This window comes from Gouania willdenowi, chromosome 9 (genome assembly GCF_900634775.1).
Source record: "Gouania willdenowi chromosome 9, fGouWil2.1, whole genome shotgun sequence".
NCBI classification, from domain to species: Eukaryota; Metazoa; Chordata; class Actinopteri; order Blenniiformes; family Gobiesocidae; genus Gouania; species Gouania willdenowi.
The window spans coordinates 10,402,355-10,423,317 of record NC_041052.1 but is presented as its reverse complement, the minus strand read 5'-3'; the positions used below and the strand labels follow the sequence as shown (position 1 = coordinate 10,423,317).

The 20,963-nt window shown below is 35.8% G+C and overlaps 2 protein-coding genes and 1 pseudogene across 3 annotated transcripts; 2 read left to right on the top strand and 1 right to left on the bottom strand.

Moving 5' to 3' along the window:
* Nucleotides 1–400: 400 nt before the first annotated feature.
* Nucleotides 401–11,744, bottom strand: LOC114470348 (selenocysteine insertion sequence-binding protein 2-like). 2 transcript variants are annotated; one of them, XM_028458512.1, is made up of 18 exons: nucleotides 11,589–11,744; nucleotides 11,242–11,339; nucleotides 10,309–10,456; nucleotides 10,165–10,228; nucleotides 8,981–9,198; nucleotides 8,807–8,891; nucleotides 8,624–8,715; nucleotides 7,645–7,788; nucleotides 7,466–7,552; nucleotides 7,044–7,142; nucleotides 6,813–6,945; nucleotides 4,954–5,120; nucleotides 4,731–4,857; nucleotides 4,495–4,657; nucleotides 4,204–4,424; nucleotides 3,499–3,653; nucleotides 3,225–3,402; nucleotides 401–2,221 (listed from the first exon to the last, which is right to left on the bottom strand). In XM_028458512.1, the coding sequence occupies exons 1-18, from the start codon at nucleotides 11,595–11,597 to the stop codon at nucleotides 2,094–2,096; spliced, it is 2,316 nt and encodes a 771-aa protein (XP_028314313.1). In that variant the 5' UTR covers nucleotides 11,598–11,744; the 3' UTR covers nucleotides 401–2,093. The 2 variants fall into 2 exon arrangements, with proteins under 2 accessions (XP_028314313.1, XP_028314314.1); XM_028458513.1 differs by having other exon boundaries at nucleotides 7,044–7,133.
* A 2,059-nt stretch (nucleotides 11,745–13,803) lies between these two features.
* Nucleotides 13,804–14,774, top strand: LOC114470147 (radial spoke head protein 9 homolog pseudogene; annotated as a pseudogene).
* Nucleotides 14,775–16,527: 1,753 nt separating this feature from the next.
* Nucleotides 16,528–20,245, top strand: LOC114470169 (zinc finger protein 62-like). Its single transcript, XM_028458186.1, has 2 exons — nucleotides 16,528–16,704; nucleotides 19,174–20,245. Exons 1-2 carry the CDS (start codon nucleotides 16,536–16,538, stop codon nucleotides 20,046–20,048), a joined length of 1,044 nt encoding a protein of 347 aa, XP_028313987.1. The 5' UTR covers nucleotides 16,528–16,535; the 3' UTR covers nucleotides 20,049–20,245.
* The last annotated feature ends 718 nt before the right edge of the window (nucleotides 20,246–20,963 follow it).

The following is a 20,963-nucleotide window of genomic DNA, read 5'->3' as shown; positions in this document are numbered from 1 at the left end:
TTTATTTTGCAAATTTCCCACCACAGTTTTTTCTGACTTTTTTGCGTTGGGATTGTTCTATGCATTTTAACTCTTGAGGACAATCACAGCAATAAAGTTGCACTTGAGACTCTGATGTCTGCAGTCATTTTTAAGTGCATTAAAAAAAAAAAATCAAATCGAAACTCAAATTTCTCTTTAAAAAAAAAAAATCAGAGATTTTTTTTGGGCAAAATCGCCCAGCCCTACATTGTTATTGCTATACTGTAGTAATAAGTAGCTTTTAAGTCTTTGTATATCCTTGTTAGAGGAAGAATGACAAGAAGGAAATTTAGAATTAAATACAAACATTTTTATTGAAGGGCTCAGTTACACAAGATCCCACTGATCTTCGCTGGTGCCAAATTTAAAGAAACACAAATTATCATTATTTGTTTATTCAGATTATTATTATTATCGACATTAAGTGCATACTAAGGAAGTTCTTCAATTGTACATTTGTCTACACTTTTATACTCTGAGAAAATGTGTCACTAATGCAGTTTCCTAATCACAGTGCTGTCCCTACATCACACGTTAATCAAACACTTTGTAAAAGCAGACGTTAGCTTAGCATAGAGCAGTGGTTGTCCTTCTCTATAATATCTAGCCGACATGGAGGGGGTTTCCCACAGTTTGAGAACCACTGAATTAGTGCTAAGACTAGATACAAAAATAGTTATGAAAAAAAGTGGCATTCATCAGATGGAATTTGTGATTTTCACAGCTTTTTTTTTTTTTTTTTTTTTAAGAAACGTGTCCATTACTCAAAGTACAGTTTCATCCTCACACACAAACATCTGCAAAATGAGTCGAGAATACATTCCTAGAAAGCATCAAACACATCTGAATAAGCACAGATTAACCTGATTCTGTTAACAAATATACACTAGAATCATAATTATTGATACTTTTTAAGAAAAGAAACTAAAAACTAAATGAAAGGGCTTTCATACAAAGTGAGAAAATTAATTTAGTGAGATTGTCACCAAGCAATGAACAGCACAATTACATGTTTATCATTTTCTCTGTCTAAAAACTGACAGAAAAGTGCAAAAAGAAGAACTAATCACCCAAAGAATAAGTGCAGAGTAGTGCAAATTATATACAACAAAGAAACGCTGTCATTCAGATCATTTCACTGATGACGCTGGTGTCAAATTACAAGCACTGGTCCTGGCAAGGCCATCGGGGTAGGCAGAATTTAAAAGTGGTTTTAATAAACTGAACAATCATGGTTGGCAGCTTTAATAATAACCTGTAGAATTAATTGAGGCTTTTTGTCATCTGTGCACATGTAATAAATGCTTGCATCATACAGAATTGTATTAATGCTTTTTAAGGGTAATAAATGATAAAACAATGTGCATGTTACTTTCAGGTTTCCAACTGAACAAAACCCTTAAAACTCAACAAAAATGGTTGTTGAAGTTCTACTTGAAAAATTTGTTAAGAATTACCATTAGTATCGAGTAGAAATGTTTAAAAAGCAAGTACATTATGTAGAATTCCACAGGTGATTTATTTTCTTCTGATTCATAGAAAATAAACTCCCATATCTTGTAAACCTGATTGTTTAAGATTCATTTCTGTAAAACAATGGTCGACTGTAAATCAAACTTATTCCTAAAACAAAAATTAAAACGTGAACCAGAGACTGTTAGCGACTAAACTACGACTATCATTATTAGTTAAGTCTGTATATATTTCTAAGATGGTTATTGGAGCGTTTTCCTAAAGTTCAAACTTCAAAGATGTTTAGGTTAATATTTCAATGATTGTATTAAGAAATATGATCTCAAAAAGCTGTAATAATAACAGTTCAGATTAAAGAATGATCTACATTGGACACCAATAATAATCAATCTGTTTTTTTTTTATTTTTTACACCTGCTTATGCAGAAGAAATGAGGACAATAAGAGTGACATGACCAAAAATATAGATCTGTATCTTCTTTCTTTTCTTTTGGTTTCCACTCCCACCTCTAAAACCGCTAGCAGCAGTTTTTCCATCAGCACACACACACACACACACACGCACACACACACATACCTAGCAGGAGGCTTTTCCATGGTCAACTTTGCTCCTCTTCCTCACTGTTTTCAGTACATTCACTGTTTATGTGCAGAACGCTCAGCTGCTCTTTTAAGTCCAGAAATGCATGACTGGATTCCTTCTCCAGGAGTTTCTTCCAGAGCGCGACTGAGAGGAAGAAAATAAAACAAAAGTCATTAGATGACAACAAGATGATGCTCTTTCATCAGAATCAGAAATGCTGTATTAATCTCATGGGGGAAATGACTTTTTCAGAAGCTTGAGAAATATTATAAATGAAAAGAAAAAACACAAAACAAGAAAAGAAAGAAACCAAAGAGGAAAAGTACATAATTGTGTAAAAGACTGTTAATTAAACAAGGATTAAATACACATTGTAACAGGCAGCATGCATGGTGGCGAATGTGCACTAAAGTTTTATCATATTTATCAAACATTTTGTCTAAACCTGATGAAAGAAAAATGCAAACCACTGCTAACTAAACAGCAGCATGTATCCTGGGCTCTTATTCTGAAAGGCCAGAGTTGATTATGCTTGTTTCATGTTCAAACCAAAGTGTCTCTTAAACATAATATCATTTGTTATTTTAACTTAAGCTAACATTTATCAAACATTTCTGACATCTTATTGGATGTAAAATTATCTGCATATATTCTTGTGAATTATTTGAAATAAAAGTAGTAGTTTTTAATTTGGTCGTTAAAGAAGCTTGTCGGCCTGTTTTAGAAGCAAATGTTACTTTGTACGTTTAAACTGTTTGTATCTTTAATACGTTAAGGTTTCATTAATTCAAACGACTGTTTTTCAGGAGATTTACTTTGATATCCTGACTGTTCGACTGTGAACTGCCAGCCTTCTTCAGAGGCATCTGCTGATCACTTTGATGTGTCCTTGACTTACGCGTAATATTTCCAGCAAGTTCTTTTTCCACAATATGTTAATGTTAAAGTGTAATTTATTCAGACGACTGTTTTTCAGGAAGAAGACTAAAACAATTTGCTGCAATTGTTAACATTAATGTTGACAAAGATGAGACAATGGTGCACTTTAAAATATAAATATTTTCAACAACTCTCAGAACGTGCCATACTCGGAGGTGTTTTTTTCCCAATAGTCAAGTATTCATTGCATCCAACAAACAAAACTTACTATATTCTACTTCCTCAGATGTTTTGCAGTCAGTGCCAGACTTCAGCTCCTTGCTGGAGATCTGCTGCTCATCACCTTTAGTTTCCTCATCTGGGCCGCTCTGCTCTGGGCTCGACACCATCACCTCGTAGGCCATCCTGGCCTCAGACGAAAGCTCGATCATCTTATGGTAGTAGTCCTGCAGCGTGGGAAACAAACGATTACAGCTAGTTTTAGTGAAAAATAAAAACTGATTTCTGTGTGTGTGTGTGTTAGTGTCTGTTCTAGTGCTGACCTGTGCTCCATCGTAGTTAAAGATTCCCACCAAGCTGACGGGAACCGCTTTGTTGACGCAGCGGCCCAAAACTTTCCTTGAAAGTGCAAAAACGAATGGAACATTTTGCTCCCGACACGTGTTGATGATGGTGTGGAGAGCTTCATCCAGGCCTCCTGCAACAAATATTCTCATGTTTTTAGTATTTCCTTCACCAGACGGTACATTAATGATGATGATCAGGGTTCTCGCCAGTGTCGTTGAGCGTAGGGGCCCCGTAGTGTGTAATTTTGATCCCCCTCGACGAGTGTTGGGGGGGCTTTTCTGTATGTTTTTTTTCCTTTTATAATCAGTATTGTCGAAATAATTGTTGCACAAAAGGAACTTCCAGCGTGCATGGGTTGTTTGAACTCTTTTTCAATCTTCATAACCACATTCCTCATTACCTTCACCAACTCAACAAATAAGTTCTGGCTTTAAAGTAAGGCAGTAACAAAGATTTAAAAAAAAAAAAAAAAAACTTTACTTCACAAAATTTGGCTCTCAGTGAGTTATAAATTAAAAATGTTCTTGGGGGGGGGGGGCGCCCAGACCCTTCTACAACACTCATGCTGACAGCACTCACTTACGCACCTCGCAATCCCCCTACGTTGTGAAAAATGACTTGTGAGAATCCTGATGATGATACGTATTTAGTTGTTTAAGGTTCTTGTGTGGGTGTGTTACCTTTGGACTGGATGCGTTCACAGTTGGGTGAGATGATGACACACTTGACTTTCCTGAGCTTGAGGTGTTTCAGAACCTCTCGGAGGCCCATGACGATGCGTCTCTTCATGCGGGCCTTCATCGGGTCCTTCTGGTACAAGCGGTCCTGGAATCGAACCAGCTCCTTCAGCAGAGTGGTCACACACTCGTCCACGTCTTTGCTCAGCATCTGACTGCAGTAGCTGGTGAGTGAGGAGAGATAATAATGAAACATTTAGCTAAAAAATAAACCCTAAATAAATAAAGACTCACTCTCTGAACTTTCTGCTGTGGATCTTCGGCGCCTTGTCTGGCTCGGGTTCAGGGACAGTTGCTGGTTCCTGTGCAGCCTCGAGTCCATCAGCTTCCTCCTCCGTTTCATCAATAATCTGGTTTATTTCGTTTAGCTTCTCGTCCAAAGGACTGCTTAACTCATCTTTGATTGGAGAAAACACAAAGAAGAAGTAAGGAACTGTTTTACTTCTGTTACAGATTGATTCTTCTGGTACCTATGTCATCACACTGCTCCTTTTCCTCTGTGGCCTCATCTGGAAGTTGGAGCTCTTCTTCAGGCAGCATCCCTCTCTCCTCCAGCAAACGCCTTTGCTTCCTTTCCTCCCTTTCCTTCAGAATGACCTAAACAAAAACAAAAAAATATCCAAAAACAGTGTTTATTAAAAGGTGAGTAGAAACAGTGGAGGGTGCACATGTGGAAACAGGAAGTAGACTTGCTCTCTTCAGAGGAGTGGGTTTCTTGGCTTTGGGCACTTCTCTCTGCTTGCCTTTCTTCACCAGAGGGCTGGTGGAGTCCAACGGGTTGTGAGCTATTTTATCCTGGTGCCATGGCAGCTTCTTCTGACCTGCTGCTTGTTTCTGGACAGCAGGTAATCCGCCACCCACTACACACAGAAAATCAATCAAGGTAATCCATTTTAGCTTGGAACCTTTTATGACATGGGGCCTTAAATCTACAGTGAAACAGACATAACATTAGGCTGTAAAAAAATGTGAAATATCTGAGATTATTTGCAAACCACAATTAGACATTGCTCCTAAAAAGAGGAACTGGACTTTAAAAAAAAAAAAAAGCAAGTTGGTGGCGTATATACATATATTTTATTCTTTAATTTACTAAGTAAAATCATTTAAAACTTCTATTATTGTGTAATTGAGAGTGTCTTAACCAACTGTATTACTGTGTGATTTGATAATCTCACTCTGAAAGAAAAAAATGCTTAAAAAAAGTGGTTGGCTCAGCCAGCAGGACTTTTGGCTGTACTTTGCCACTCCTGGAGGCCACACACAAAGCCAGACTCTTTAATCAAGCTTTATAAATTGTGAATGATGCCTCAGGCCACCCTGCCAGGGCCATTTTTGAAATGTTTCCTTTAGGGTAAAGGTATCGCTCCATCAAATGTTCTACTGCTCGCCATTTGAACAGTTTATTCCCACAAGCTGTGATGACTCTAAACAAGGGACTTTACTTTTGTATGGACATTTTACTGTACAGAATTGACCCTGTAGTATTTTATGTGGTTTTATGTGACTCTTAATTGTACAGTATTTTACCTTACAGTATTTTTAGTGGCTTTGGTTGATTATTTTTTTTTATTGTGAAATGTCTTTAAATGTTAACAGTGCACTTTGAGCTCCTTGCACATTTTTTCCAATGTGTTTTCATACTGTAAACGGCTAATAAACGGAACTTTTTATATTCCCATTCAGTTTAAACTTTAAAAGCATGGCTAATTCTCCAGATGCAATTTTCTTTTTTCTCTTTCCAAAATATTTTATGGGTAAACCAATATAGTAGGGGTGTAAGGAAACGCTCAACCAACAATTCAATTTAAATCCTGATTTTTTTTTAAAAAAAAAAAACGCAAAACCGCCAATCAAAGATTGGGATTTAATGATGCAACTCCTTTCAATTTGAACACAGAGATCATATTTTCTTCTTATAAAGTTCTTACAAACCGTTTGAACTCATAAAGCAAAATAAACTGCATGCTTCTTCATTCATCACCATGCAATGTTGAATAAATATACATATATATATATATATATATATATATATTTTTTTTAAAACATATAAAATAAAAATATAAGAAAAGTTTTCTTATGTTCCTGGCTTGGAATTTACTAATTTTTCTTAAGGTGTGTGTTTAAGCAGAGAATCGAAGCACATACTGTGCTGTATCCATTTTACTCCCTTCTTATGTGCATCGATTTTCAGCCAACTCAGGATATATCCTTACATTCCTACAATATAGTGTATTATATTGTGGACTCAGTCTTTCATCCCATCAGTTGTGTTTTATCGATGTGATGATACTGATAACTTGTGAATCGAGGTGTTGTGTTTCTACTACTGCTGCAGGAATTATTCTTGCACAGTTTGTGAAACATGTTTACAGTATGTGTCTGTTGGATTTAAATACCAGCTATATGTGGTTTGGAGTTTGATGCTGCATGGTAAAAAAAATGCGTCTCGAGAAGAACTTGAATGAAGCCCTGGATTAGGATTGCTGTAATAATTTATGACTTGATGTGAGGAGATTGAAGCGCAAACCAAGCTGTGGAGCATTACTGACCTGACAGAGTGACTGGTTTTGAATCTTGTTTGGTTTTCTGAGACTGTTGCTTCTTCTCCAGGACAGCCAACATGTTTCCGATATCAAGCTGAAAAGGAACTTTGCTTTTCTTCCCGGAGACTTTCTCAGATTTCTAAGAATTTAGCAATAACAAATACAATCCATAATGTATTCTGCTTTTCGTGAGGAATTCCACATATTTTGTAAAAGGTAAGAAATGAAATGTCAAACCTTTTCCTTTTTGGTCGACTCGTTGGGCTGGGTGTTTGATGATGGCGACATCTTGTTCTGTTCAGTGGACGGATGCTGACTTGGCTCTTTCTGCATGTCCTTGAGAATTTTTTTTTAAATTTATTTTGAACATGTAAACAGAATATCACAAGAAACAAAGAAAACAAATAGGTTCTCAACACAATTTCACAATTCTGTTTACAATTACAAAAAAGGAGTGGGAAAAAGTACATACTTATTTAATCCCACCCCCATCAATAAATACCTTTTTTGGAATCTTATCATTATAATAATTAACAACATAAACTCTTCATTTCACCTTACAAAGTCTTTCAAAAGATTGAAAAACTAAAACTTACGTAAACAATAATTAACACTTTGAGTTTGGTTTTATTTGTCATGACTGCCTCTACTGCATCTACCTCATTGTAGGATTTAGCATCAGCGCTGCCTGGTAGCTTAACACTTCTCGTCAAAGCTGGAGTCAAGCCTGGGAATTCCTCTTCATCCTGGAAAGAAAACAACGATGCAAATCATGTTCCTACCAGAAGTTAAATCTCAGCCTGCAGCAGTTTACATAGTGCACTGATGTGGTTATTACCTCAAACTTTGGAGGCTCTTGCTGAATCAGCAGCTCATCTGACCGAACACTGTCATCTTCACTGCCTCTGGCTTTCTTCTTTTTCTTCCTTTTCTTTTTCCGAGAAACTCCTTCTTCTTGCTCTGTAGTCTCTGCGTCCTCCACCTCGATAAAGACAGACTGATCAGAATACCTGCCTACATAACAATATACTACACTATACACTGTCAAAGTATGGGACAGTTAACAAATAACCTTTACTTTGGCAATTTGTAAAAAGCATAAAAAGTAACAGTTCTCTGTTTACAAACTTACAAACTCAGGACCTGATTTACAAAATATTTGCATGCAAATTCTTGGGTTCTTTCTTACTATGGACCATATATTTTGTTAAGCGCACTGAGATGACTTTGTTGCAATTTGCGCTATATAAATAAAGTTGAGTTGAGTGAAAATGTACGCTAACTTTACAACATGCAGAAACACGTGTTATGTGCAATAACGCTCTGAATATTAGGATGAAGAGATGCAAAATGACTAACTCACTCACTGCCAATGATGTAAATACATGTCATTTCAAATCCAAACGGTGCGACTCGGCATGTCGGGGCTTTAGATTTTACATGGTCTAGTACATAATATTCTGTGGGTCTTTAAAAATCAGTCAAAATGCTGTAAAATGGCTGGCACTGAGGGGGGTTGCTGTTCTAAAAATGGCTGGTAGCCAATGTGCTAATTTAGCACATGCAATGGTATTTACCAAACATGCAACTGAACTGAGGTAACATTTTGCGTATTTATTAATCACATTTTAAAGGCAGATGTTAGCCAACAGCTTTATGTACAGTAGAGTGCAGACATGAATGAGAGGAGAGCACGTTGGCAAAAAGACGATGGAAAGAACAGATCTATTATTCTCAATCTAGATTTTTGGAATACATTTACCTAAATAACATGTCATAATGTTATGAATTGTTTGCTAATATTTCCTTTTACACACCTGTTGTTGATCACCGTTCACAGGTCTTTCTTTAGGAACTGGTTTCTTTGGAGGCTGAGATGCGATACTGGCCCAGGATGTCATTTGCTGAGCTTTGCATCAAATAAAAACAAAGCATAGGAAAAAAACAATTTTCACATTTTTAAAGGCTCACAAAATATCCTAACAAAGATTTATGCATACCTGCTGGTATAACAAGAAGGTCTAGATTAACATCAGTGGCACTTTGTTGTGGTTCTGGCAGTGTTGGGGATGCCCTCCAGCCGGACTATTTAAGAAAAAAGACTACATTTTAAAACAACAAAAAGAAAACAAAAAGGTGTCCCCTGAATACATTTGAGGCATTTGTCCACTGACCTTCCTGGAGGAGGACACCTGTGGACTTTGGAGAGTGGTGGATGCCGGACTTGGACCCCAGCACTCTTTCTGGGTAGTTGGGTGGGTTATTTGGTTCTGTGAAGCACCAGCTAGCTCTGGAAAATCATTCATCTTCACTTCAAACAAAGCTGAGCTGGTTTGTAGTGACCGAGGAAGCCCTGCAGAGTTCTGTGCCGACCTGGTTCCTCTACCGCCTCCTGCAGGTTGATTAAATAATATGTCATACTCACAATATGGTCATTCTGTGACATTTTAACAGATTTTCAGAACATCCCACGCACCACATAAAAAAGAGAATTTTTTTTTTTTTTTAATATTTCTTATGTTACTAGGGAAATAATAATAAACAATAAATGATTCTAAGACACCGAGATAAGCTACAATCACCACGCGTAAAGAATTTTCAATATCTGCGAGTGGTGAAATAACCCAAAGTTGGGGTCCATAGTAAAAATGAAGATGTCGCATAAACAAAAATGGTTTTATATCCCAAGAAAGAGTAACATTAATACTATAAATTAAAACAAATTCCCACATGCAGTTATGGGCTAATGAACATAGTAAAATAAGTATTTTTTTTCGTATTTTAAGAGACTGTCACCCAAAAACCAATGCATATATGTGACTAATCATTAGTAATTTGAACAGTATATGTACATAGCTCAAAGATGATAAAATTACAGAGAGTTGAGGCATGAGCTAAGTTGTTTCCTGAAGGCCCAAACATGTTCAAGATTGAAACCCTGACAAATTTTTCTCCAAATTTGAGGGTCTGGCATGTTCATCAGATAGAATTTACAGCAGATATTTTTATATATTCTGAGAGAGTAGGTAGAGTTGTATTACTATACCAAATTTCAGTTTCCTATGTGGTGATATTGAGATATTGGAAGCTGAAAAGAGAACAATAAGGACGAGCAAAAATCGACGCATACCTCCCTCACTAATTTGGCCATATCTCAAAACGTGTTCATCTAATCAAACTAAAAATGTACAGTGTGCCTACTGAATAATTAAGGAACAATTGGCAAACATTTTAGAATTGATTTAGACCAAAGAGCATGGGCCATTTGTGAAATCACATGGAATAACCTGATATTCAACTTCACTAAAGTATATTGAAAAAAAATTCTTGAATGCATTGCAGAGGTGACCAAGATTACCTTTCTTTGGTGCTTCCTTTGAGTTTCTTCCCACAGTTCTATCTCGAGAGTCATTATTAGACATCTGTAAAAATCCATAAAACAAACTTATTTCACATTTCACCAAAACACAAGAATGAAATTCTATTATCCACTGAAACCAACCTTGAGCTGGTGGTAATTTTGCTTGTAGATGTTTCTCTGTGCGAGATCCTCGGTAGTGCCTCTGTTAGGTCGACTACTGCTGTAGCCGTGACTTCTCACGGAAGATCTTTGTTCCACAGCAGGTTTCGGCCCAAAACCTACACCATCACTTCACAAAATCCAGATAGTCCATAAATGTCAGCAGCAATGACAACAACATTTGTTAGTTCGAACCAAGTCATTTGATTGGACAACAAACATTCCAATTCCATGAGTGTTGATATTATAAAGAATAACAGCCCTGGGACTTTTTAACGGCATTATGATTCCTCTGCTGTACAGGCGTTCTAGTTAATTGTGGCAATGCTACCATCTAATTTGTAAAATGCTAAGCCTTTTGCTTTTAATGTAATATTAGCTTTTATGCTTTTACTTTAATCTGCTATATCTGTCATTTTTTTTTTTTTTTTTACCTCAGAGAGACACTTTGTTTTATTTAATACAAAAAATATCATTGAAATCACAATAAAACTATGAACAAATTAATTAAATAGTAAAAGAGAATAAATAAGTAACTTTAAAAAGCTGGAGCTAACCTGCAGGTTGTGGAGATAATGAGGTTTGAATCAATCACAAAGCTGCTTTTACTTAAATCAAGTCCATGAAATAAAATAAATGAGAAAAGGGGGCTCAAATTGTTAAGAATAACAACAACAACAAAAAAAAAAATATATATATATATATATATTTTAGTTCGTTGAAGGCATCTGGCGACTCCCTCCCAGTGTCTCGCAAACCCCAAGATTGAGAATCCCTTTAATAGGGAATATGTTTCAAACAAATTTAGTAAAGTCTATAACGCCACTTGTTTTCTTTCTGGTGGTCTGTTTATTATTAAAAATGAGTAATGTATAAGTATGTGGTGGTAATTAAGTGGCATTTAAACAGCCTCACCTTCTGGAAGCTTGTCTAGGTATCATCAGTGCAGGTGTGGGCTCTTTCCTGGCTCTTCTCTGGTCCCAATCATGGACAGCAGGGGACAGTCTGCTCTCCTACGAACAGTAAAAACTGTCATTCACCAAATGAGACTCAAAATAAAACCACCAGGCATTACTTTTCTTTAATGACATCTCCATCACTGAGGCCAGATATGTTTACCGACATGTTAAATATCCTTATCCACAGTTTTAAACACGAAACGTCATCAGTCAAGGAGCTCTAGCTTTTAACCATTAGCCCCCGTGAGCTAACTAGCTACCAGCCTTCGAAAACAGTCATAAAACGTTACATTTGGATCCTACCGAGTCCATATTCAGGTTTTCCTACGTGCTGTCACACATCTGTAAGATGGCTTTAGCCTCCATGAGATACTTTATGCAATTATCCGCGTTAGCATCGAGTCGGCTAACATTAAACTGTTCAATAACAGCAACAGCGTGCAAAGTGCAGGATGGACACAGCGACCCCTGCAGGTGAACAAAGGAAATTCAGAGAAGGAGTGTTTTGTAGAAATATTACTAGATTAATAATAATAATAATAATAATAATAATAATAATAAATAAATAAAATTACAATAATAAAACTCAAATTATATATTATAATAATAATGAAAAATAATAAGAAATAATACAATTAAAGACTAAATTTAAAAACACAGAAAATAGGTAAACAGCATCTATTATTTTATCTTATGGCAAATAGATTTATTTTTTTTTTTTAATGAGATTTATCAAACAAGTGTATTCCTGGGGTCTAAATATTATTATTAATTATTGTGTATTTTGTATAAAAGAGGTTAAAGATTTTGAAAATCCTTTTGAGAATTGTGTGTTGACAAGTTTTGGTTTGGCATGCATTGCTGCTGGTTTATATCTAAGGGTTATTATTTATTTCAAATTAATCTTCATACAGTAACTGTTCAAGTTGCACAGTTTTGTTTTTTTTCCATGCATAACAATTATATTGATTTTATGTGCAACAATCTATCACAAATCTTTCTGAAAAATGTGTCACTCACAAATTCAAATTTCTTAAAATTAGTCCTTTTATTTACTGCATAAATGTGATGTATGTCACTCATTCATTTAACCTAATTGAAAACAGAAAAAGCTTGCACCTAAAATTTAATAATTTAATTTAACAATTTTGTTTATTTGCACTTTTTGCTTTTCATCGTTCCAAACTACTCGTGGCTGACGAATAAATTGCTCAATAAAGCAACAACTTTCAGTTTTACCGGCTGCTGTCATATATATATATATATATATAAATTTGTGTAAATATGTAAAAATTCCATTTGTTGAAAAATGTAATAACTTTTTGTAACTCTGTATATAAATGAATTGTTTTTTATCATGGTACTGCTCCAAATGATAGGTAACATTGACCAACAAAAATGAAACAGAAAGTGAATAAAACTAAGATCAAAATGACTCAAAATACAACATTTCAAGAATTTGGTCATTTTTAACAGTAGGTTTGAATTACACAAACTTTACAATGCGATATATTTTATATGTAATATAGAAAATTTGCAACACGTGCTTTCATTTTTAAATATCTGACAGTTGTGAATGTAAACTAATGCCAAAAATTACTACAAATATATACAGAAAATCTTTACCTTTTCAAGAAATTATTTAATTTATTAATCACTTAAGTTTTTATTAATTTAATTTGAGAAAACTCAAGGAGTGAAAAAAACACAACAAATCTAAGGTTATTGCTGTACTAAATTAGTGATTACACAATAACTGTAGGACTTTATTACTCATGCATGTGTCACACAAACATTTCATTAATATATCATTTATTGTCAGTCAATGTAAAGTCTGATATAGCGTTTTAAATAATGTCAAAGACAATTTACAATGACTTTACTTTAAAATGGGAGAACATGCTTTTTTGAGCGTGATATTTCTAAATCAATCTGTTGCTATTGGCAAAATTCTATATCCACAAATGTAAATACAGCAATCAGAAACCTCACTTTATACACTTTCACAATTACATAGTTAACTATATAAGACTTATTAGTGTCTTTAACTACAAATAGGATCAGAAAACCATAAATATGTCTATATACATATATATGCGTACATTCGAATTGTGTGACCTTTTTTTTTCCCTTTTTAATTTCATGGGTATTCACTATATTACACTCATGTTGCTATTATTTACACTATTACTATCATTGTTAGTTATTAGTGACTTTTTTTTTTGTTTATTCTTGATCCTGTTGTTTTTATGCACGTAATTACAGTACCAAATGTGGAAATCTTTATTAATTGAGTGCAATATCACAAGTATTTGCACATCATATACAAAGTATTTGATTTCCTTGGCACATTTGTGTATTTTAGATGTTGTATACTGTTTGTGTACTATTTACTGATTGTATTGTATACTATTTATTTGCGCACACAAAAAAATTACGTCATCAATGACGTCATGACGTGACGTCAAGCAGAGGATTCTCGACCTGGACTCGAAGTTACTTTCAGTGACATTGTTGACTGCATTAGCGGCTGATGAGTTGCGTTGAGCAGTTATTAAAGGTTTCTAGTGGTTTCATTAAAAATAAACAACCTGTATCTGTACGACAATGGATGCCAACACTTTATTTGGGTCTTTGGACCTCGTAGCTGGGAGCGGGTACACTTTAAACTCAGAGGAACGGGCCGCCCTGCAGACGTCCTTAAGGATTCTAAAAAAGGACCACAAATTCAACCGTGTCCTGTTTTGGGGCAAAATTCTGGGGTTGGATGCGGACTATTTTATTGCCCAGGGTAGAGGAGAAGATGAGATGAAGAACAGGACGTCTTTTTATAGCTTGAACTGCACGGATTGGTTCCAACTTCCTCTTGCTACAGACTCCGTCATCACCATGGTGACCAAAGCAGCAAAAGGACGCTTCATGGGAGACCCTTCATTTGTCTACAAACATGATGATCCACAGAAGCAAGGGGCTGAAGACGAAGAGGAGACTGCAGATATCGTCACAGAAGAAATGCGCCTGGCTGTGACGGTTCATGCAATCGATAAGGACGTTTCCGTGGTGCCTCGAGGCGCCTTCGTCAAACGCCACCACGGCCTCGTGCAGCTCAACCGAAGCTTTGGAGGTCTTTCTGAATCAGAAGCGAAAAAACTCGACAGCTATCTGCACTTCAGTGAACCAAAGAACCTGAAGAAGAAGTCCATCCTGGAGCTGGCGGAGCTTAACCCAGCTATTGACTTCCTGGATGTAGTCAGTGATGATGTTCCTAAAGGCTCGTGGAGTCTGCAGGTGGAGTGCGCGGGCACGGTGTGCGTGCTGCGCAGCTTGCTGTGGCTAGGCCTCACTAACTACTGCGTGCCAATGACGCAACAGCACGGCTACATCTACATTGGAGATGGCATCAAGAACCTGAACCTTCCTTTCATGATATAAAAGCATTAAATGTTCTTTACCATTTTACCATGGTGAAATAAAGAAATAAAAACAAGAGAGGCATTGTATTATTAAAGATAAAATCAGGAATGGTTCATAGAGTCATCCAAAAAAAAAGCTCTCAGTTGCTACACAAATGGAGTCAACCTCTAAAACTTGTCAAACTCAAGGCCCGAGGGCCAAATTCGGCCCTTTGGAGCATCCAATTCGGCCTACAGGAGAAAGTAAAAATGACAGAGAAGTATTCATTGTGTAAATGAAACTCAACAATATTTGCAGGGGCTCACAGTTTTCCCGATACTTATATGATATTATATCACATGATGGCAGTCTTTTGTTTTTTATACTATTGAAAAAACCTCAAAATTCCAACAAAATCTTTTAATTTTCCTAAAATTATTAAACAACATTTTGCTTAGTTAGATAGAAATTGGAAAATCTAGGAAAGTTAAAGTAAGGACCCTGTTGGGACTGATATCTGCCTCTTATTGCTTGGATATTGTCGGTTTCTTACATATTTTGTAATTTATCTATATGTGCAAGTACAAACTAGGGCGCAATAATGTTGAAGTTAGTTGTTTTCCCGCATAAAATCTGTGGCCCTCTTGAAATCAAACTGCTGTGTATTTGGCCCCTAAAAGAAGAGGCAATGGAAGGCCTTGTAAAAATATATATATTTACAGGATGGTCTAGATGTTGTTTTAAAAGGAAAATAGGACTGGATAAAGGGTGGGGAAAATATTCTTATAGTGATTGACATTGCTCTTTTTGTGAACTTGTTCGGTGACCACCCGGGCCAAGTTCTTTCTGTCCTGTGCTGCAGTCCCAAGGCAAAGTGTGGGTTTTTACGGGTACTCTTTTCTTTAAAAAAAACCCATAAAATTCTTGATATCTGATTTTAAATGCTCTGGGGTGGACACTTAGGTCTTTTCAGTGTGAAGTTTTCATGTTCTCCCCTTGCTTGCGCGGGTTATCTCCAGGTACTTCGGATTTCTCCCTCAATCCAAAAACTTCACTGTTAGATTGATTGAAGTCAGGGTGTAAAACACATTTTAGTTCAGGGACCAAATACTGGTCAGTTTGATTTGTGGTCAGCCACAGATTAACATTATTGTGCCTTTTCATTGCGCTTTCACATGTAAATGATATGTAGCCTAAAGTATGTAAAGCCCGACAATATTAAAGCAATAAGTGACAGATCTGTCCCTGTAGGATCTTGTCTTAAATTTCCTTGATTTTGTGACCATTTTTTAATTTCATTTGTGGAAAATATGTGAAATAATTTGAGGACAATTGGAGGATTTGGTGTAAAATGAGAGTCCTTTCAACAATTTGAGATTAAATAAAATTAAAAAAAAAAAACTGCCATCATGTGATATAAACATGGAAAAACTGTGAGCACTGGCAAATAGTGCAGTTTCATTGATTTTGTAATGGCTAAGATATCTACAACTGAATATATTCATCTACATTTGCAAATTTAGATACAGCAATCAGAAACACTTTCATAATGACAGTTAACTATACGACACTTATTAGTGTCTCTTATAACAAAAAAGCTATGAAAACTATATTTGTACATCATACAAAGTATTTGATTGCATTTGAACCGCCTGGCACATTTTTATTTGTTTTAATATGGTTTTTTTTTTTTTTTTTTTACTGTTTGTATACGGTTTATTTGCATACTAATAATAATAATTGTTTTTAAAAAAACAAACAAAAAAAAAAAAACGTTGCTGAATCTGACACGGAAGTAGTCACAGATCCGCGGACTTTCACTTCCGGGGGCGCTTTGTTTTATTGTGAAGGGGAAACATGGCTGTTTTGCAGGGTGTACGAGAGGCAATCCAGAATCGTCTAACAGCTGCAGCCGACGAAATATTCGTTGTTTTCGTCCAAACTGTGGTGCAGTATGAAGAAGAGATCGAGCGTCAGCGCATTTTATTGGACGCGGTTCTGAAACCAAAAGTCAAGCTTTATCGAGGTTAGTTTCACCCACGGACGGTCAGAGAGCGATGAAAAATTAATGCGCAGTTTACATGTAAAAAACAGAGTTATTCGCATCGGACTGATATGAAACGGATTTGTTATTAATGTCACAGTCTTCTCCGGAAATATCGAGCTTGTAATCGCAAATAAAAGGGCAAGTTTAATGAAAGTCCATAACAATAGCGCGAGCTCCATAATTCAAAACTCGCGCCATTTATTACTACTCGGTGCGTGACGTCATCGCACATGAAACCACTCGAGTTTTTATTCATTTTAAACAATCACTTATCTACTTTCCACCCCGAGTGTTTGTTTGTATTACTATTATTGCTATTGTAATATATGCTATATTAGGAGAATAATAATATTGTTACAAAGTGGGGGTTTATAAAATGTTTGAAGGGACGGGAGAGAATGAATCAGGATCAAAGCATGGCTGTTCAGTTATTTTATTAGTTTCAGCAGATTTTAAAATCAACAATTTAAGCTTTTAAAGATTTTCACTGTCCATAAACCAAGATGGGATATTTATTTATTTATTTTACAGAGGGGGAATCAAGGTTCTTACAGCAGAACAAAGGAAGCAGCATATTGTATATACTATTATATAGTGCTATCTATATTGTTAGAATATATATATATATATATTATTCATATACAACCTGCAGCAATACAAGTAGGCTTTACAAGGAAAGATTCAGTGGTCCAAATAATGTTGAAAAAATAATAGTTCTTTATTTGGGATTAATATGACACATTTTAAAGACATTCAAAGAAAAAAGCAAAGCTGATGTAAGAGTTATTGCTGTTATTCTATCAGCAATCATTAATCAGTCGAGATGTTTTTAAGTTGTCTTACAATGATGGGATCATGACGCTGCTAACGTGTTTTGTCCATAGTATGTCAGATTTTTTTCTGTCCAAACTTCTACACCATTTTTAAGGTTTTTTCCCCAGCTTTGATTGATCTTGAGCTGGGTCACCCATGAACTAATATTGGTCCATAACGTGTGGCCCACATATTTCCATTTAAAAAGCCTGCCTTACAAGGCTTGTCAAAAGATGTTACAGTGAATTTAATTTTTACTTCATTTTGTTTACAATACGTGCATTATATACATTTTTAGAGGGTATTTTTTGTAAATACTAATACTTGCTTAGATTAAAAGGTGCAAGATCATTGAGAGGCTGGGAGCTGCAATAAAAAGTTGCAAGTAGAGCTGGACATGTAATTAAAGCCAACATAAAAGGACCTAATGACGTAGAACTGCTGAGTTGACTATTTCTGTTTTAGCCCCTTCCCCCCAAGCTTGACTGGTCTGACATCTCACTTGCGCATAATGTGAGATTTTGTCAGTGAAAGTTTAAAACATTCTGCCCATTGATTTTCATTGATCCAGACATATTTTTAGTCTTTAAAACATTGTAAACTATCATTCCCGGAGAACAATGTGCTACACATCTGGCATTTTCAGGCTGTTTAAAACCAGATAGTTCAGTTGTAGGAGTGTAGGAGTATTGCCATGAATCTGACGATACAATTCATGATTTGCATGTCACAATACGATATATCCCAGTACTAAACAATGCGATATACATCACGATATCAATAATTACAAATTTCACCTATACAAGTACAAATGGTATGAATGTGAAATGCTATTTATCGCATTTTTTTTAAACTTGCAAGGACAATTAAATGTTAACTAATTCAAGCACCAATATCATAAACAAGTGGTATGTTTCACACTGTCAAATTACATTTTTCAAAAAAAGTTAACTTTTGCTTCTACAACAGATTATGATTCTGTTCAGTTCTTAAATATTTTTGAAATTATTTTTTTTTAAGTAACCACTTACTATTAAAGTGTCCAGTACATTTTGTGAAGATTAAGTGCAAGTGAGGTAGTTTTAACCAGGTCTGATATAGTTAACTGACACCTAGTAACCAGCCCTTTGTGCTATGCATATGTTAGTGCAATTAAATGGTTTTTTTCGTTAAAAATGTGATTTAAAAATATCTAATGGACATATTTTGGATCCATACGATAATTTCACGGTGAAATATCGCAGAATCAATTCTTTTCTTACACTTTTAGGAAGTTGTTGGTTTCAATTTTTGACCTTTGCTTTGCTTTGAAGAAACCATCATCCTCTTTTGGGCTTTGGCTGCACATGAAAGTGCTACAAATGTATCCTTTCGCATGCCAGTAAATGTAAACCTTTGTTCTTTGCCATATTCTTTTATAAATATTTACAGAATAAACTGAGTTGAGAGTGGGATAATCCTGCAATAACCGAAATCAAGGCATTTTAATTTTTCCCGTAATCCTCTATCCATATGTACAAGGTGAGGCTGTCAATAAAGTTGCCTACTTCAGGCAATGCTGAGAACACAGCTAATGCCGCTGTTTTTTTAACCAATGTGACACACGCTAACATCTTACCACAATCTGTTTACCAGAACCTGCACAGCAAAAGCATCAGACAACAGAAAAGCCAGAGGTTCTCCCTGAATCGCAGCTCTGTAACCAGGAGGGGATCTCGACTGTGGACCAGGAAGTTTCCAGATCTCCACAGATTAAAACGGAACCAGAGGAAGTGTCACAAGTGTGGACTTGTGATTTCACAGAGCAGCTTGTACAGGACCAGTACACAGATGGATATACGCTGACTTTCTCCCCGAGGGAAAACGAACAAGTTGAAGACAAAACTCAGAATCCTGATGAACCGCAGAGTGAAGCGAAGGAGGAGTTGGAGGACATTTCAGTGCAACATTTTAACTCGACAGCTCACAGCTCTTTAGATTATCCTTCACAACTGATCTCACACCATCCAGCGCAAACTGCGCATGGGCCAGATTTGACCAGCAATGAGTCCCTAAAAGAACCTGAAGCAAATAGCTCAGGAGTGCTGCCGTTTTCCTCTCACATGTACGGTGAAGCTTCAACGTCAATACTGACATTCCCCAATAATTTCCACACAGACGTAGGCGTAAAACCTCATTCATGCGGCATATGTGGTAAAAGCTTCAAAAAGAAAAGCCATCTGGTAATTCATCACAGGGTGCACACTGGAGAGCGCCCATACTGCTGCATTGTATGCGGGAAAAGTTTCCGCACCACAAAAAATCTCAATGTTCATCGGAAAATCCACACAGGAGAGAGGCCGTATTCCTGTGACACGTGTGGGAAAAGGTTCATTACAAACTACAAACTTGGACGTCACAAGAAAACGCATACGACGGAGAAACCGTATCCATGCACCTTCTGTGGCACTACTTTTAGATACATGCAAACGCTGAAAATGCATTACAGAGTACACACGGATGAAACATGAAGAAGCACACCTGATGAAACAATGTTATTCCTGCATTCTGCTTTAGAAAACTAGCTTTGTTTTGTATATTAAGTTATAGAATAGTTACATTTATCAACACTAGTAGCAGAGTCGTAATATGGCAGGTTTCCTGGTTGGTATGACAACCAAATGTTTTAAAATTGATCATTTCAAAAATGTTAAATTTGTGAAGGAAAATAAGGCATCAGTGCAAGGTTTAGATTTAATCTTCCATTGCAATGTTTAATACCTGTTTAATGTTTAAAATAAACACAGTGGATACGTGGTCATCAGTAATGATTTGTGGTCAATGCAAAAGTATATTTAAATAATTAAGAGTGACATGCAGATTATATCAGAACTTTTCCACATATACACATAACATAATGCTCTGAATTATGCCCTGCAGTTGATCAAGCAATTTTGTATTTAATTATCATTGTCCTCATTATTCTTCCATATCACTATATTTAAAAAAAGATACATCAACTAATGCACTAAGCTTCAGTTTTTAGGCCACGAACATGTTCATACATTATAAAACATTTTAACTCATGCTATGAATGTCTTAAAAGGTGAAAACAAGGAGTAGAGACGTGGAGAAAAGAGAAGATAAATATCACGAAATCAACAAATTGCAAGTTTAATGTTAAATGTATGATTTTTTGGTAAAAAAAAACGATAATGAATTTACTGCTTTACAGATGAACAACATTAAGGTAAGTAGGGAGAACATACATTTAATGAAATAAAAGTTGAATTCTTCAAAAAAATAAAAACATACATTAATCAATGATAGTATTAGAAATAGGTGAAGAATTCTGGACATGGGCAATAAGAGTAATTGTTTTTTTAGTGTAAAACTACCGGTAAATTATGGACTGTTGTGTAAAAACTGAATTTAAAAGGCAAATG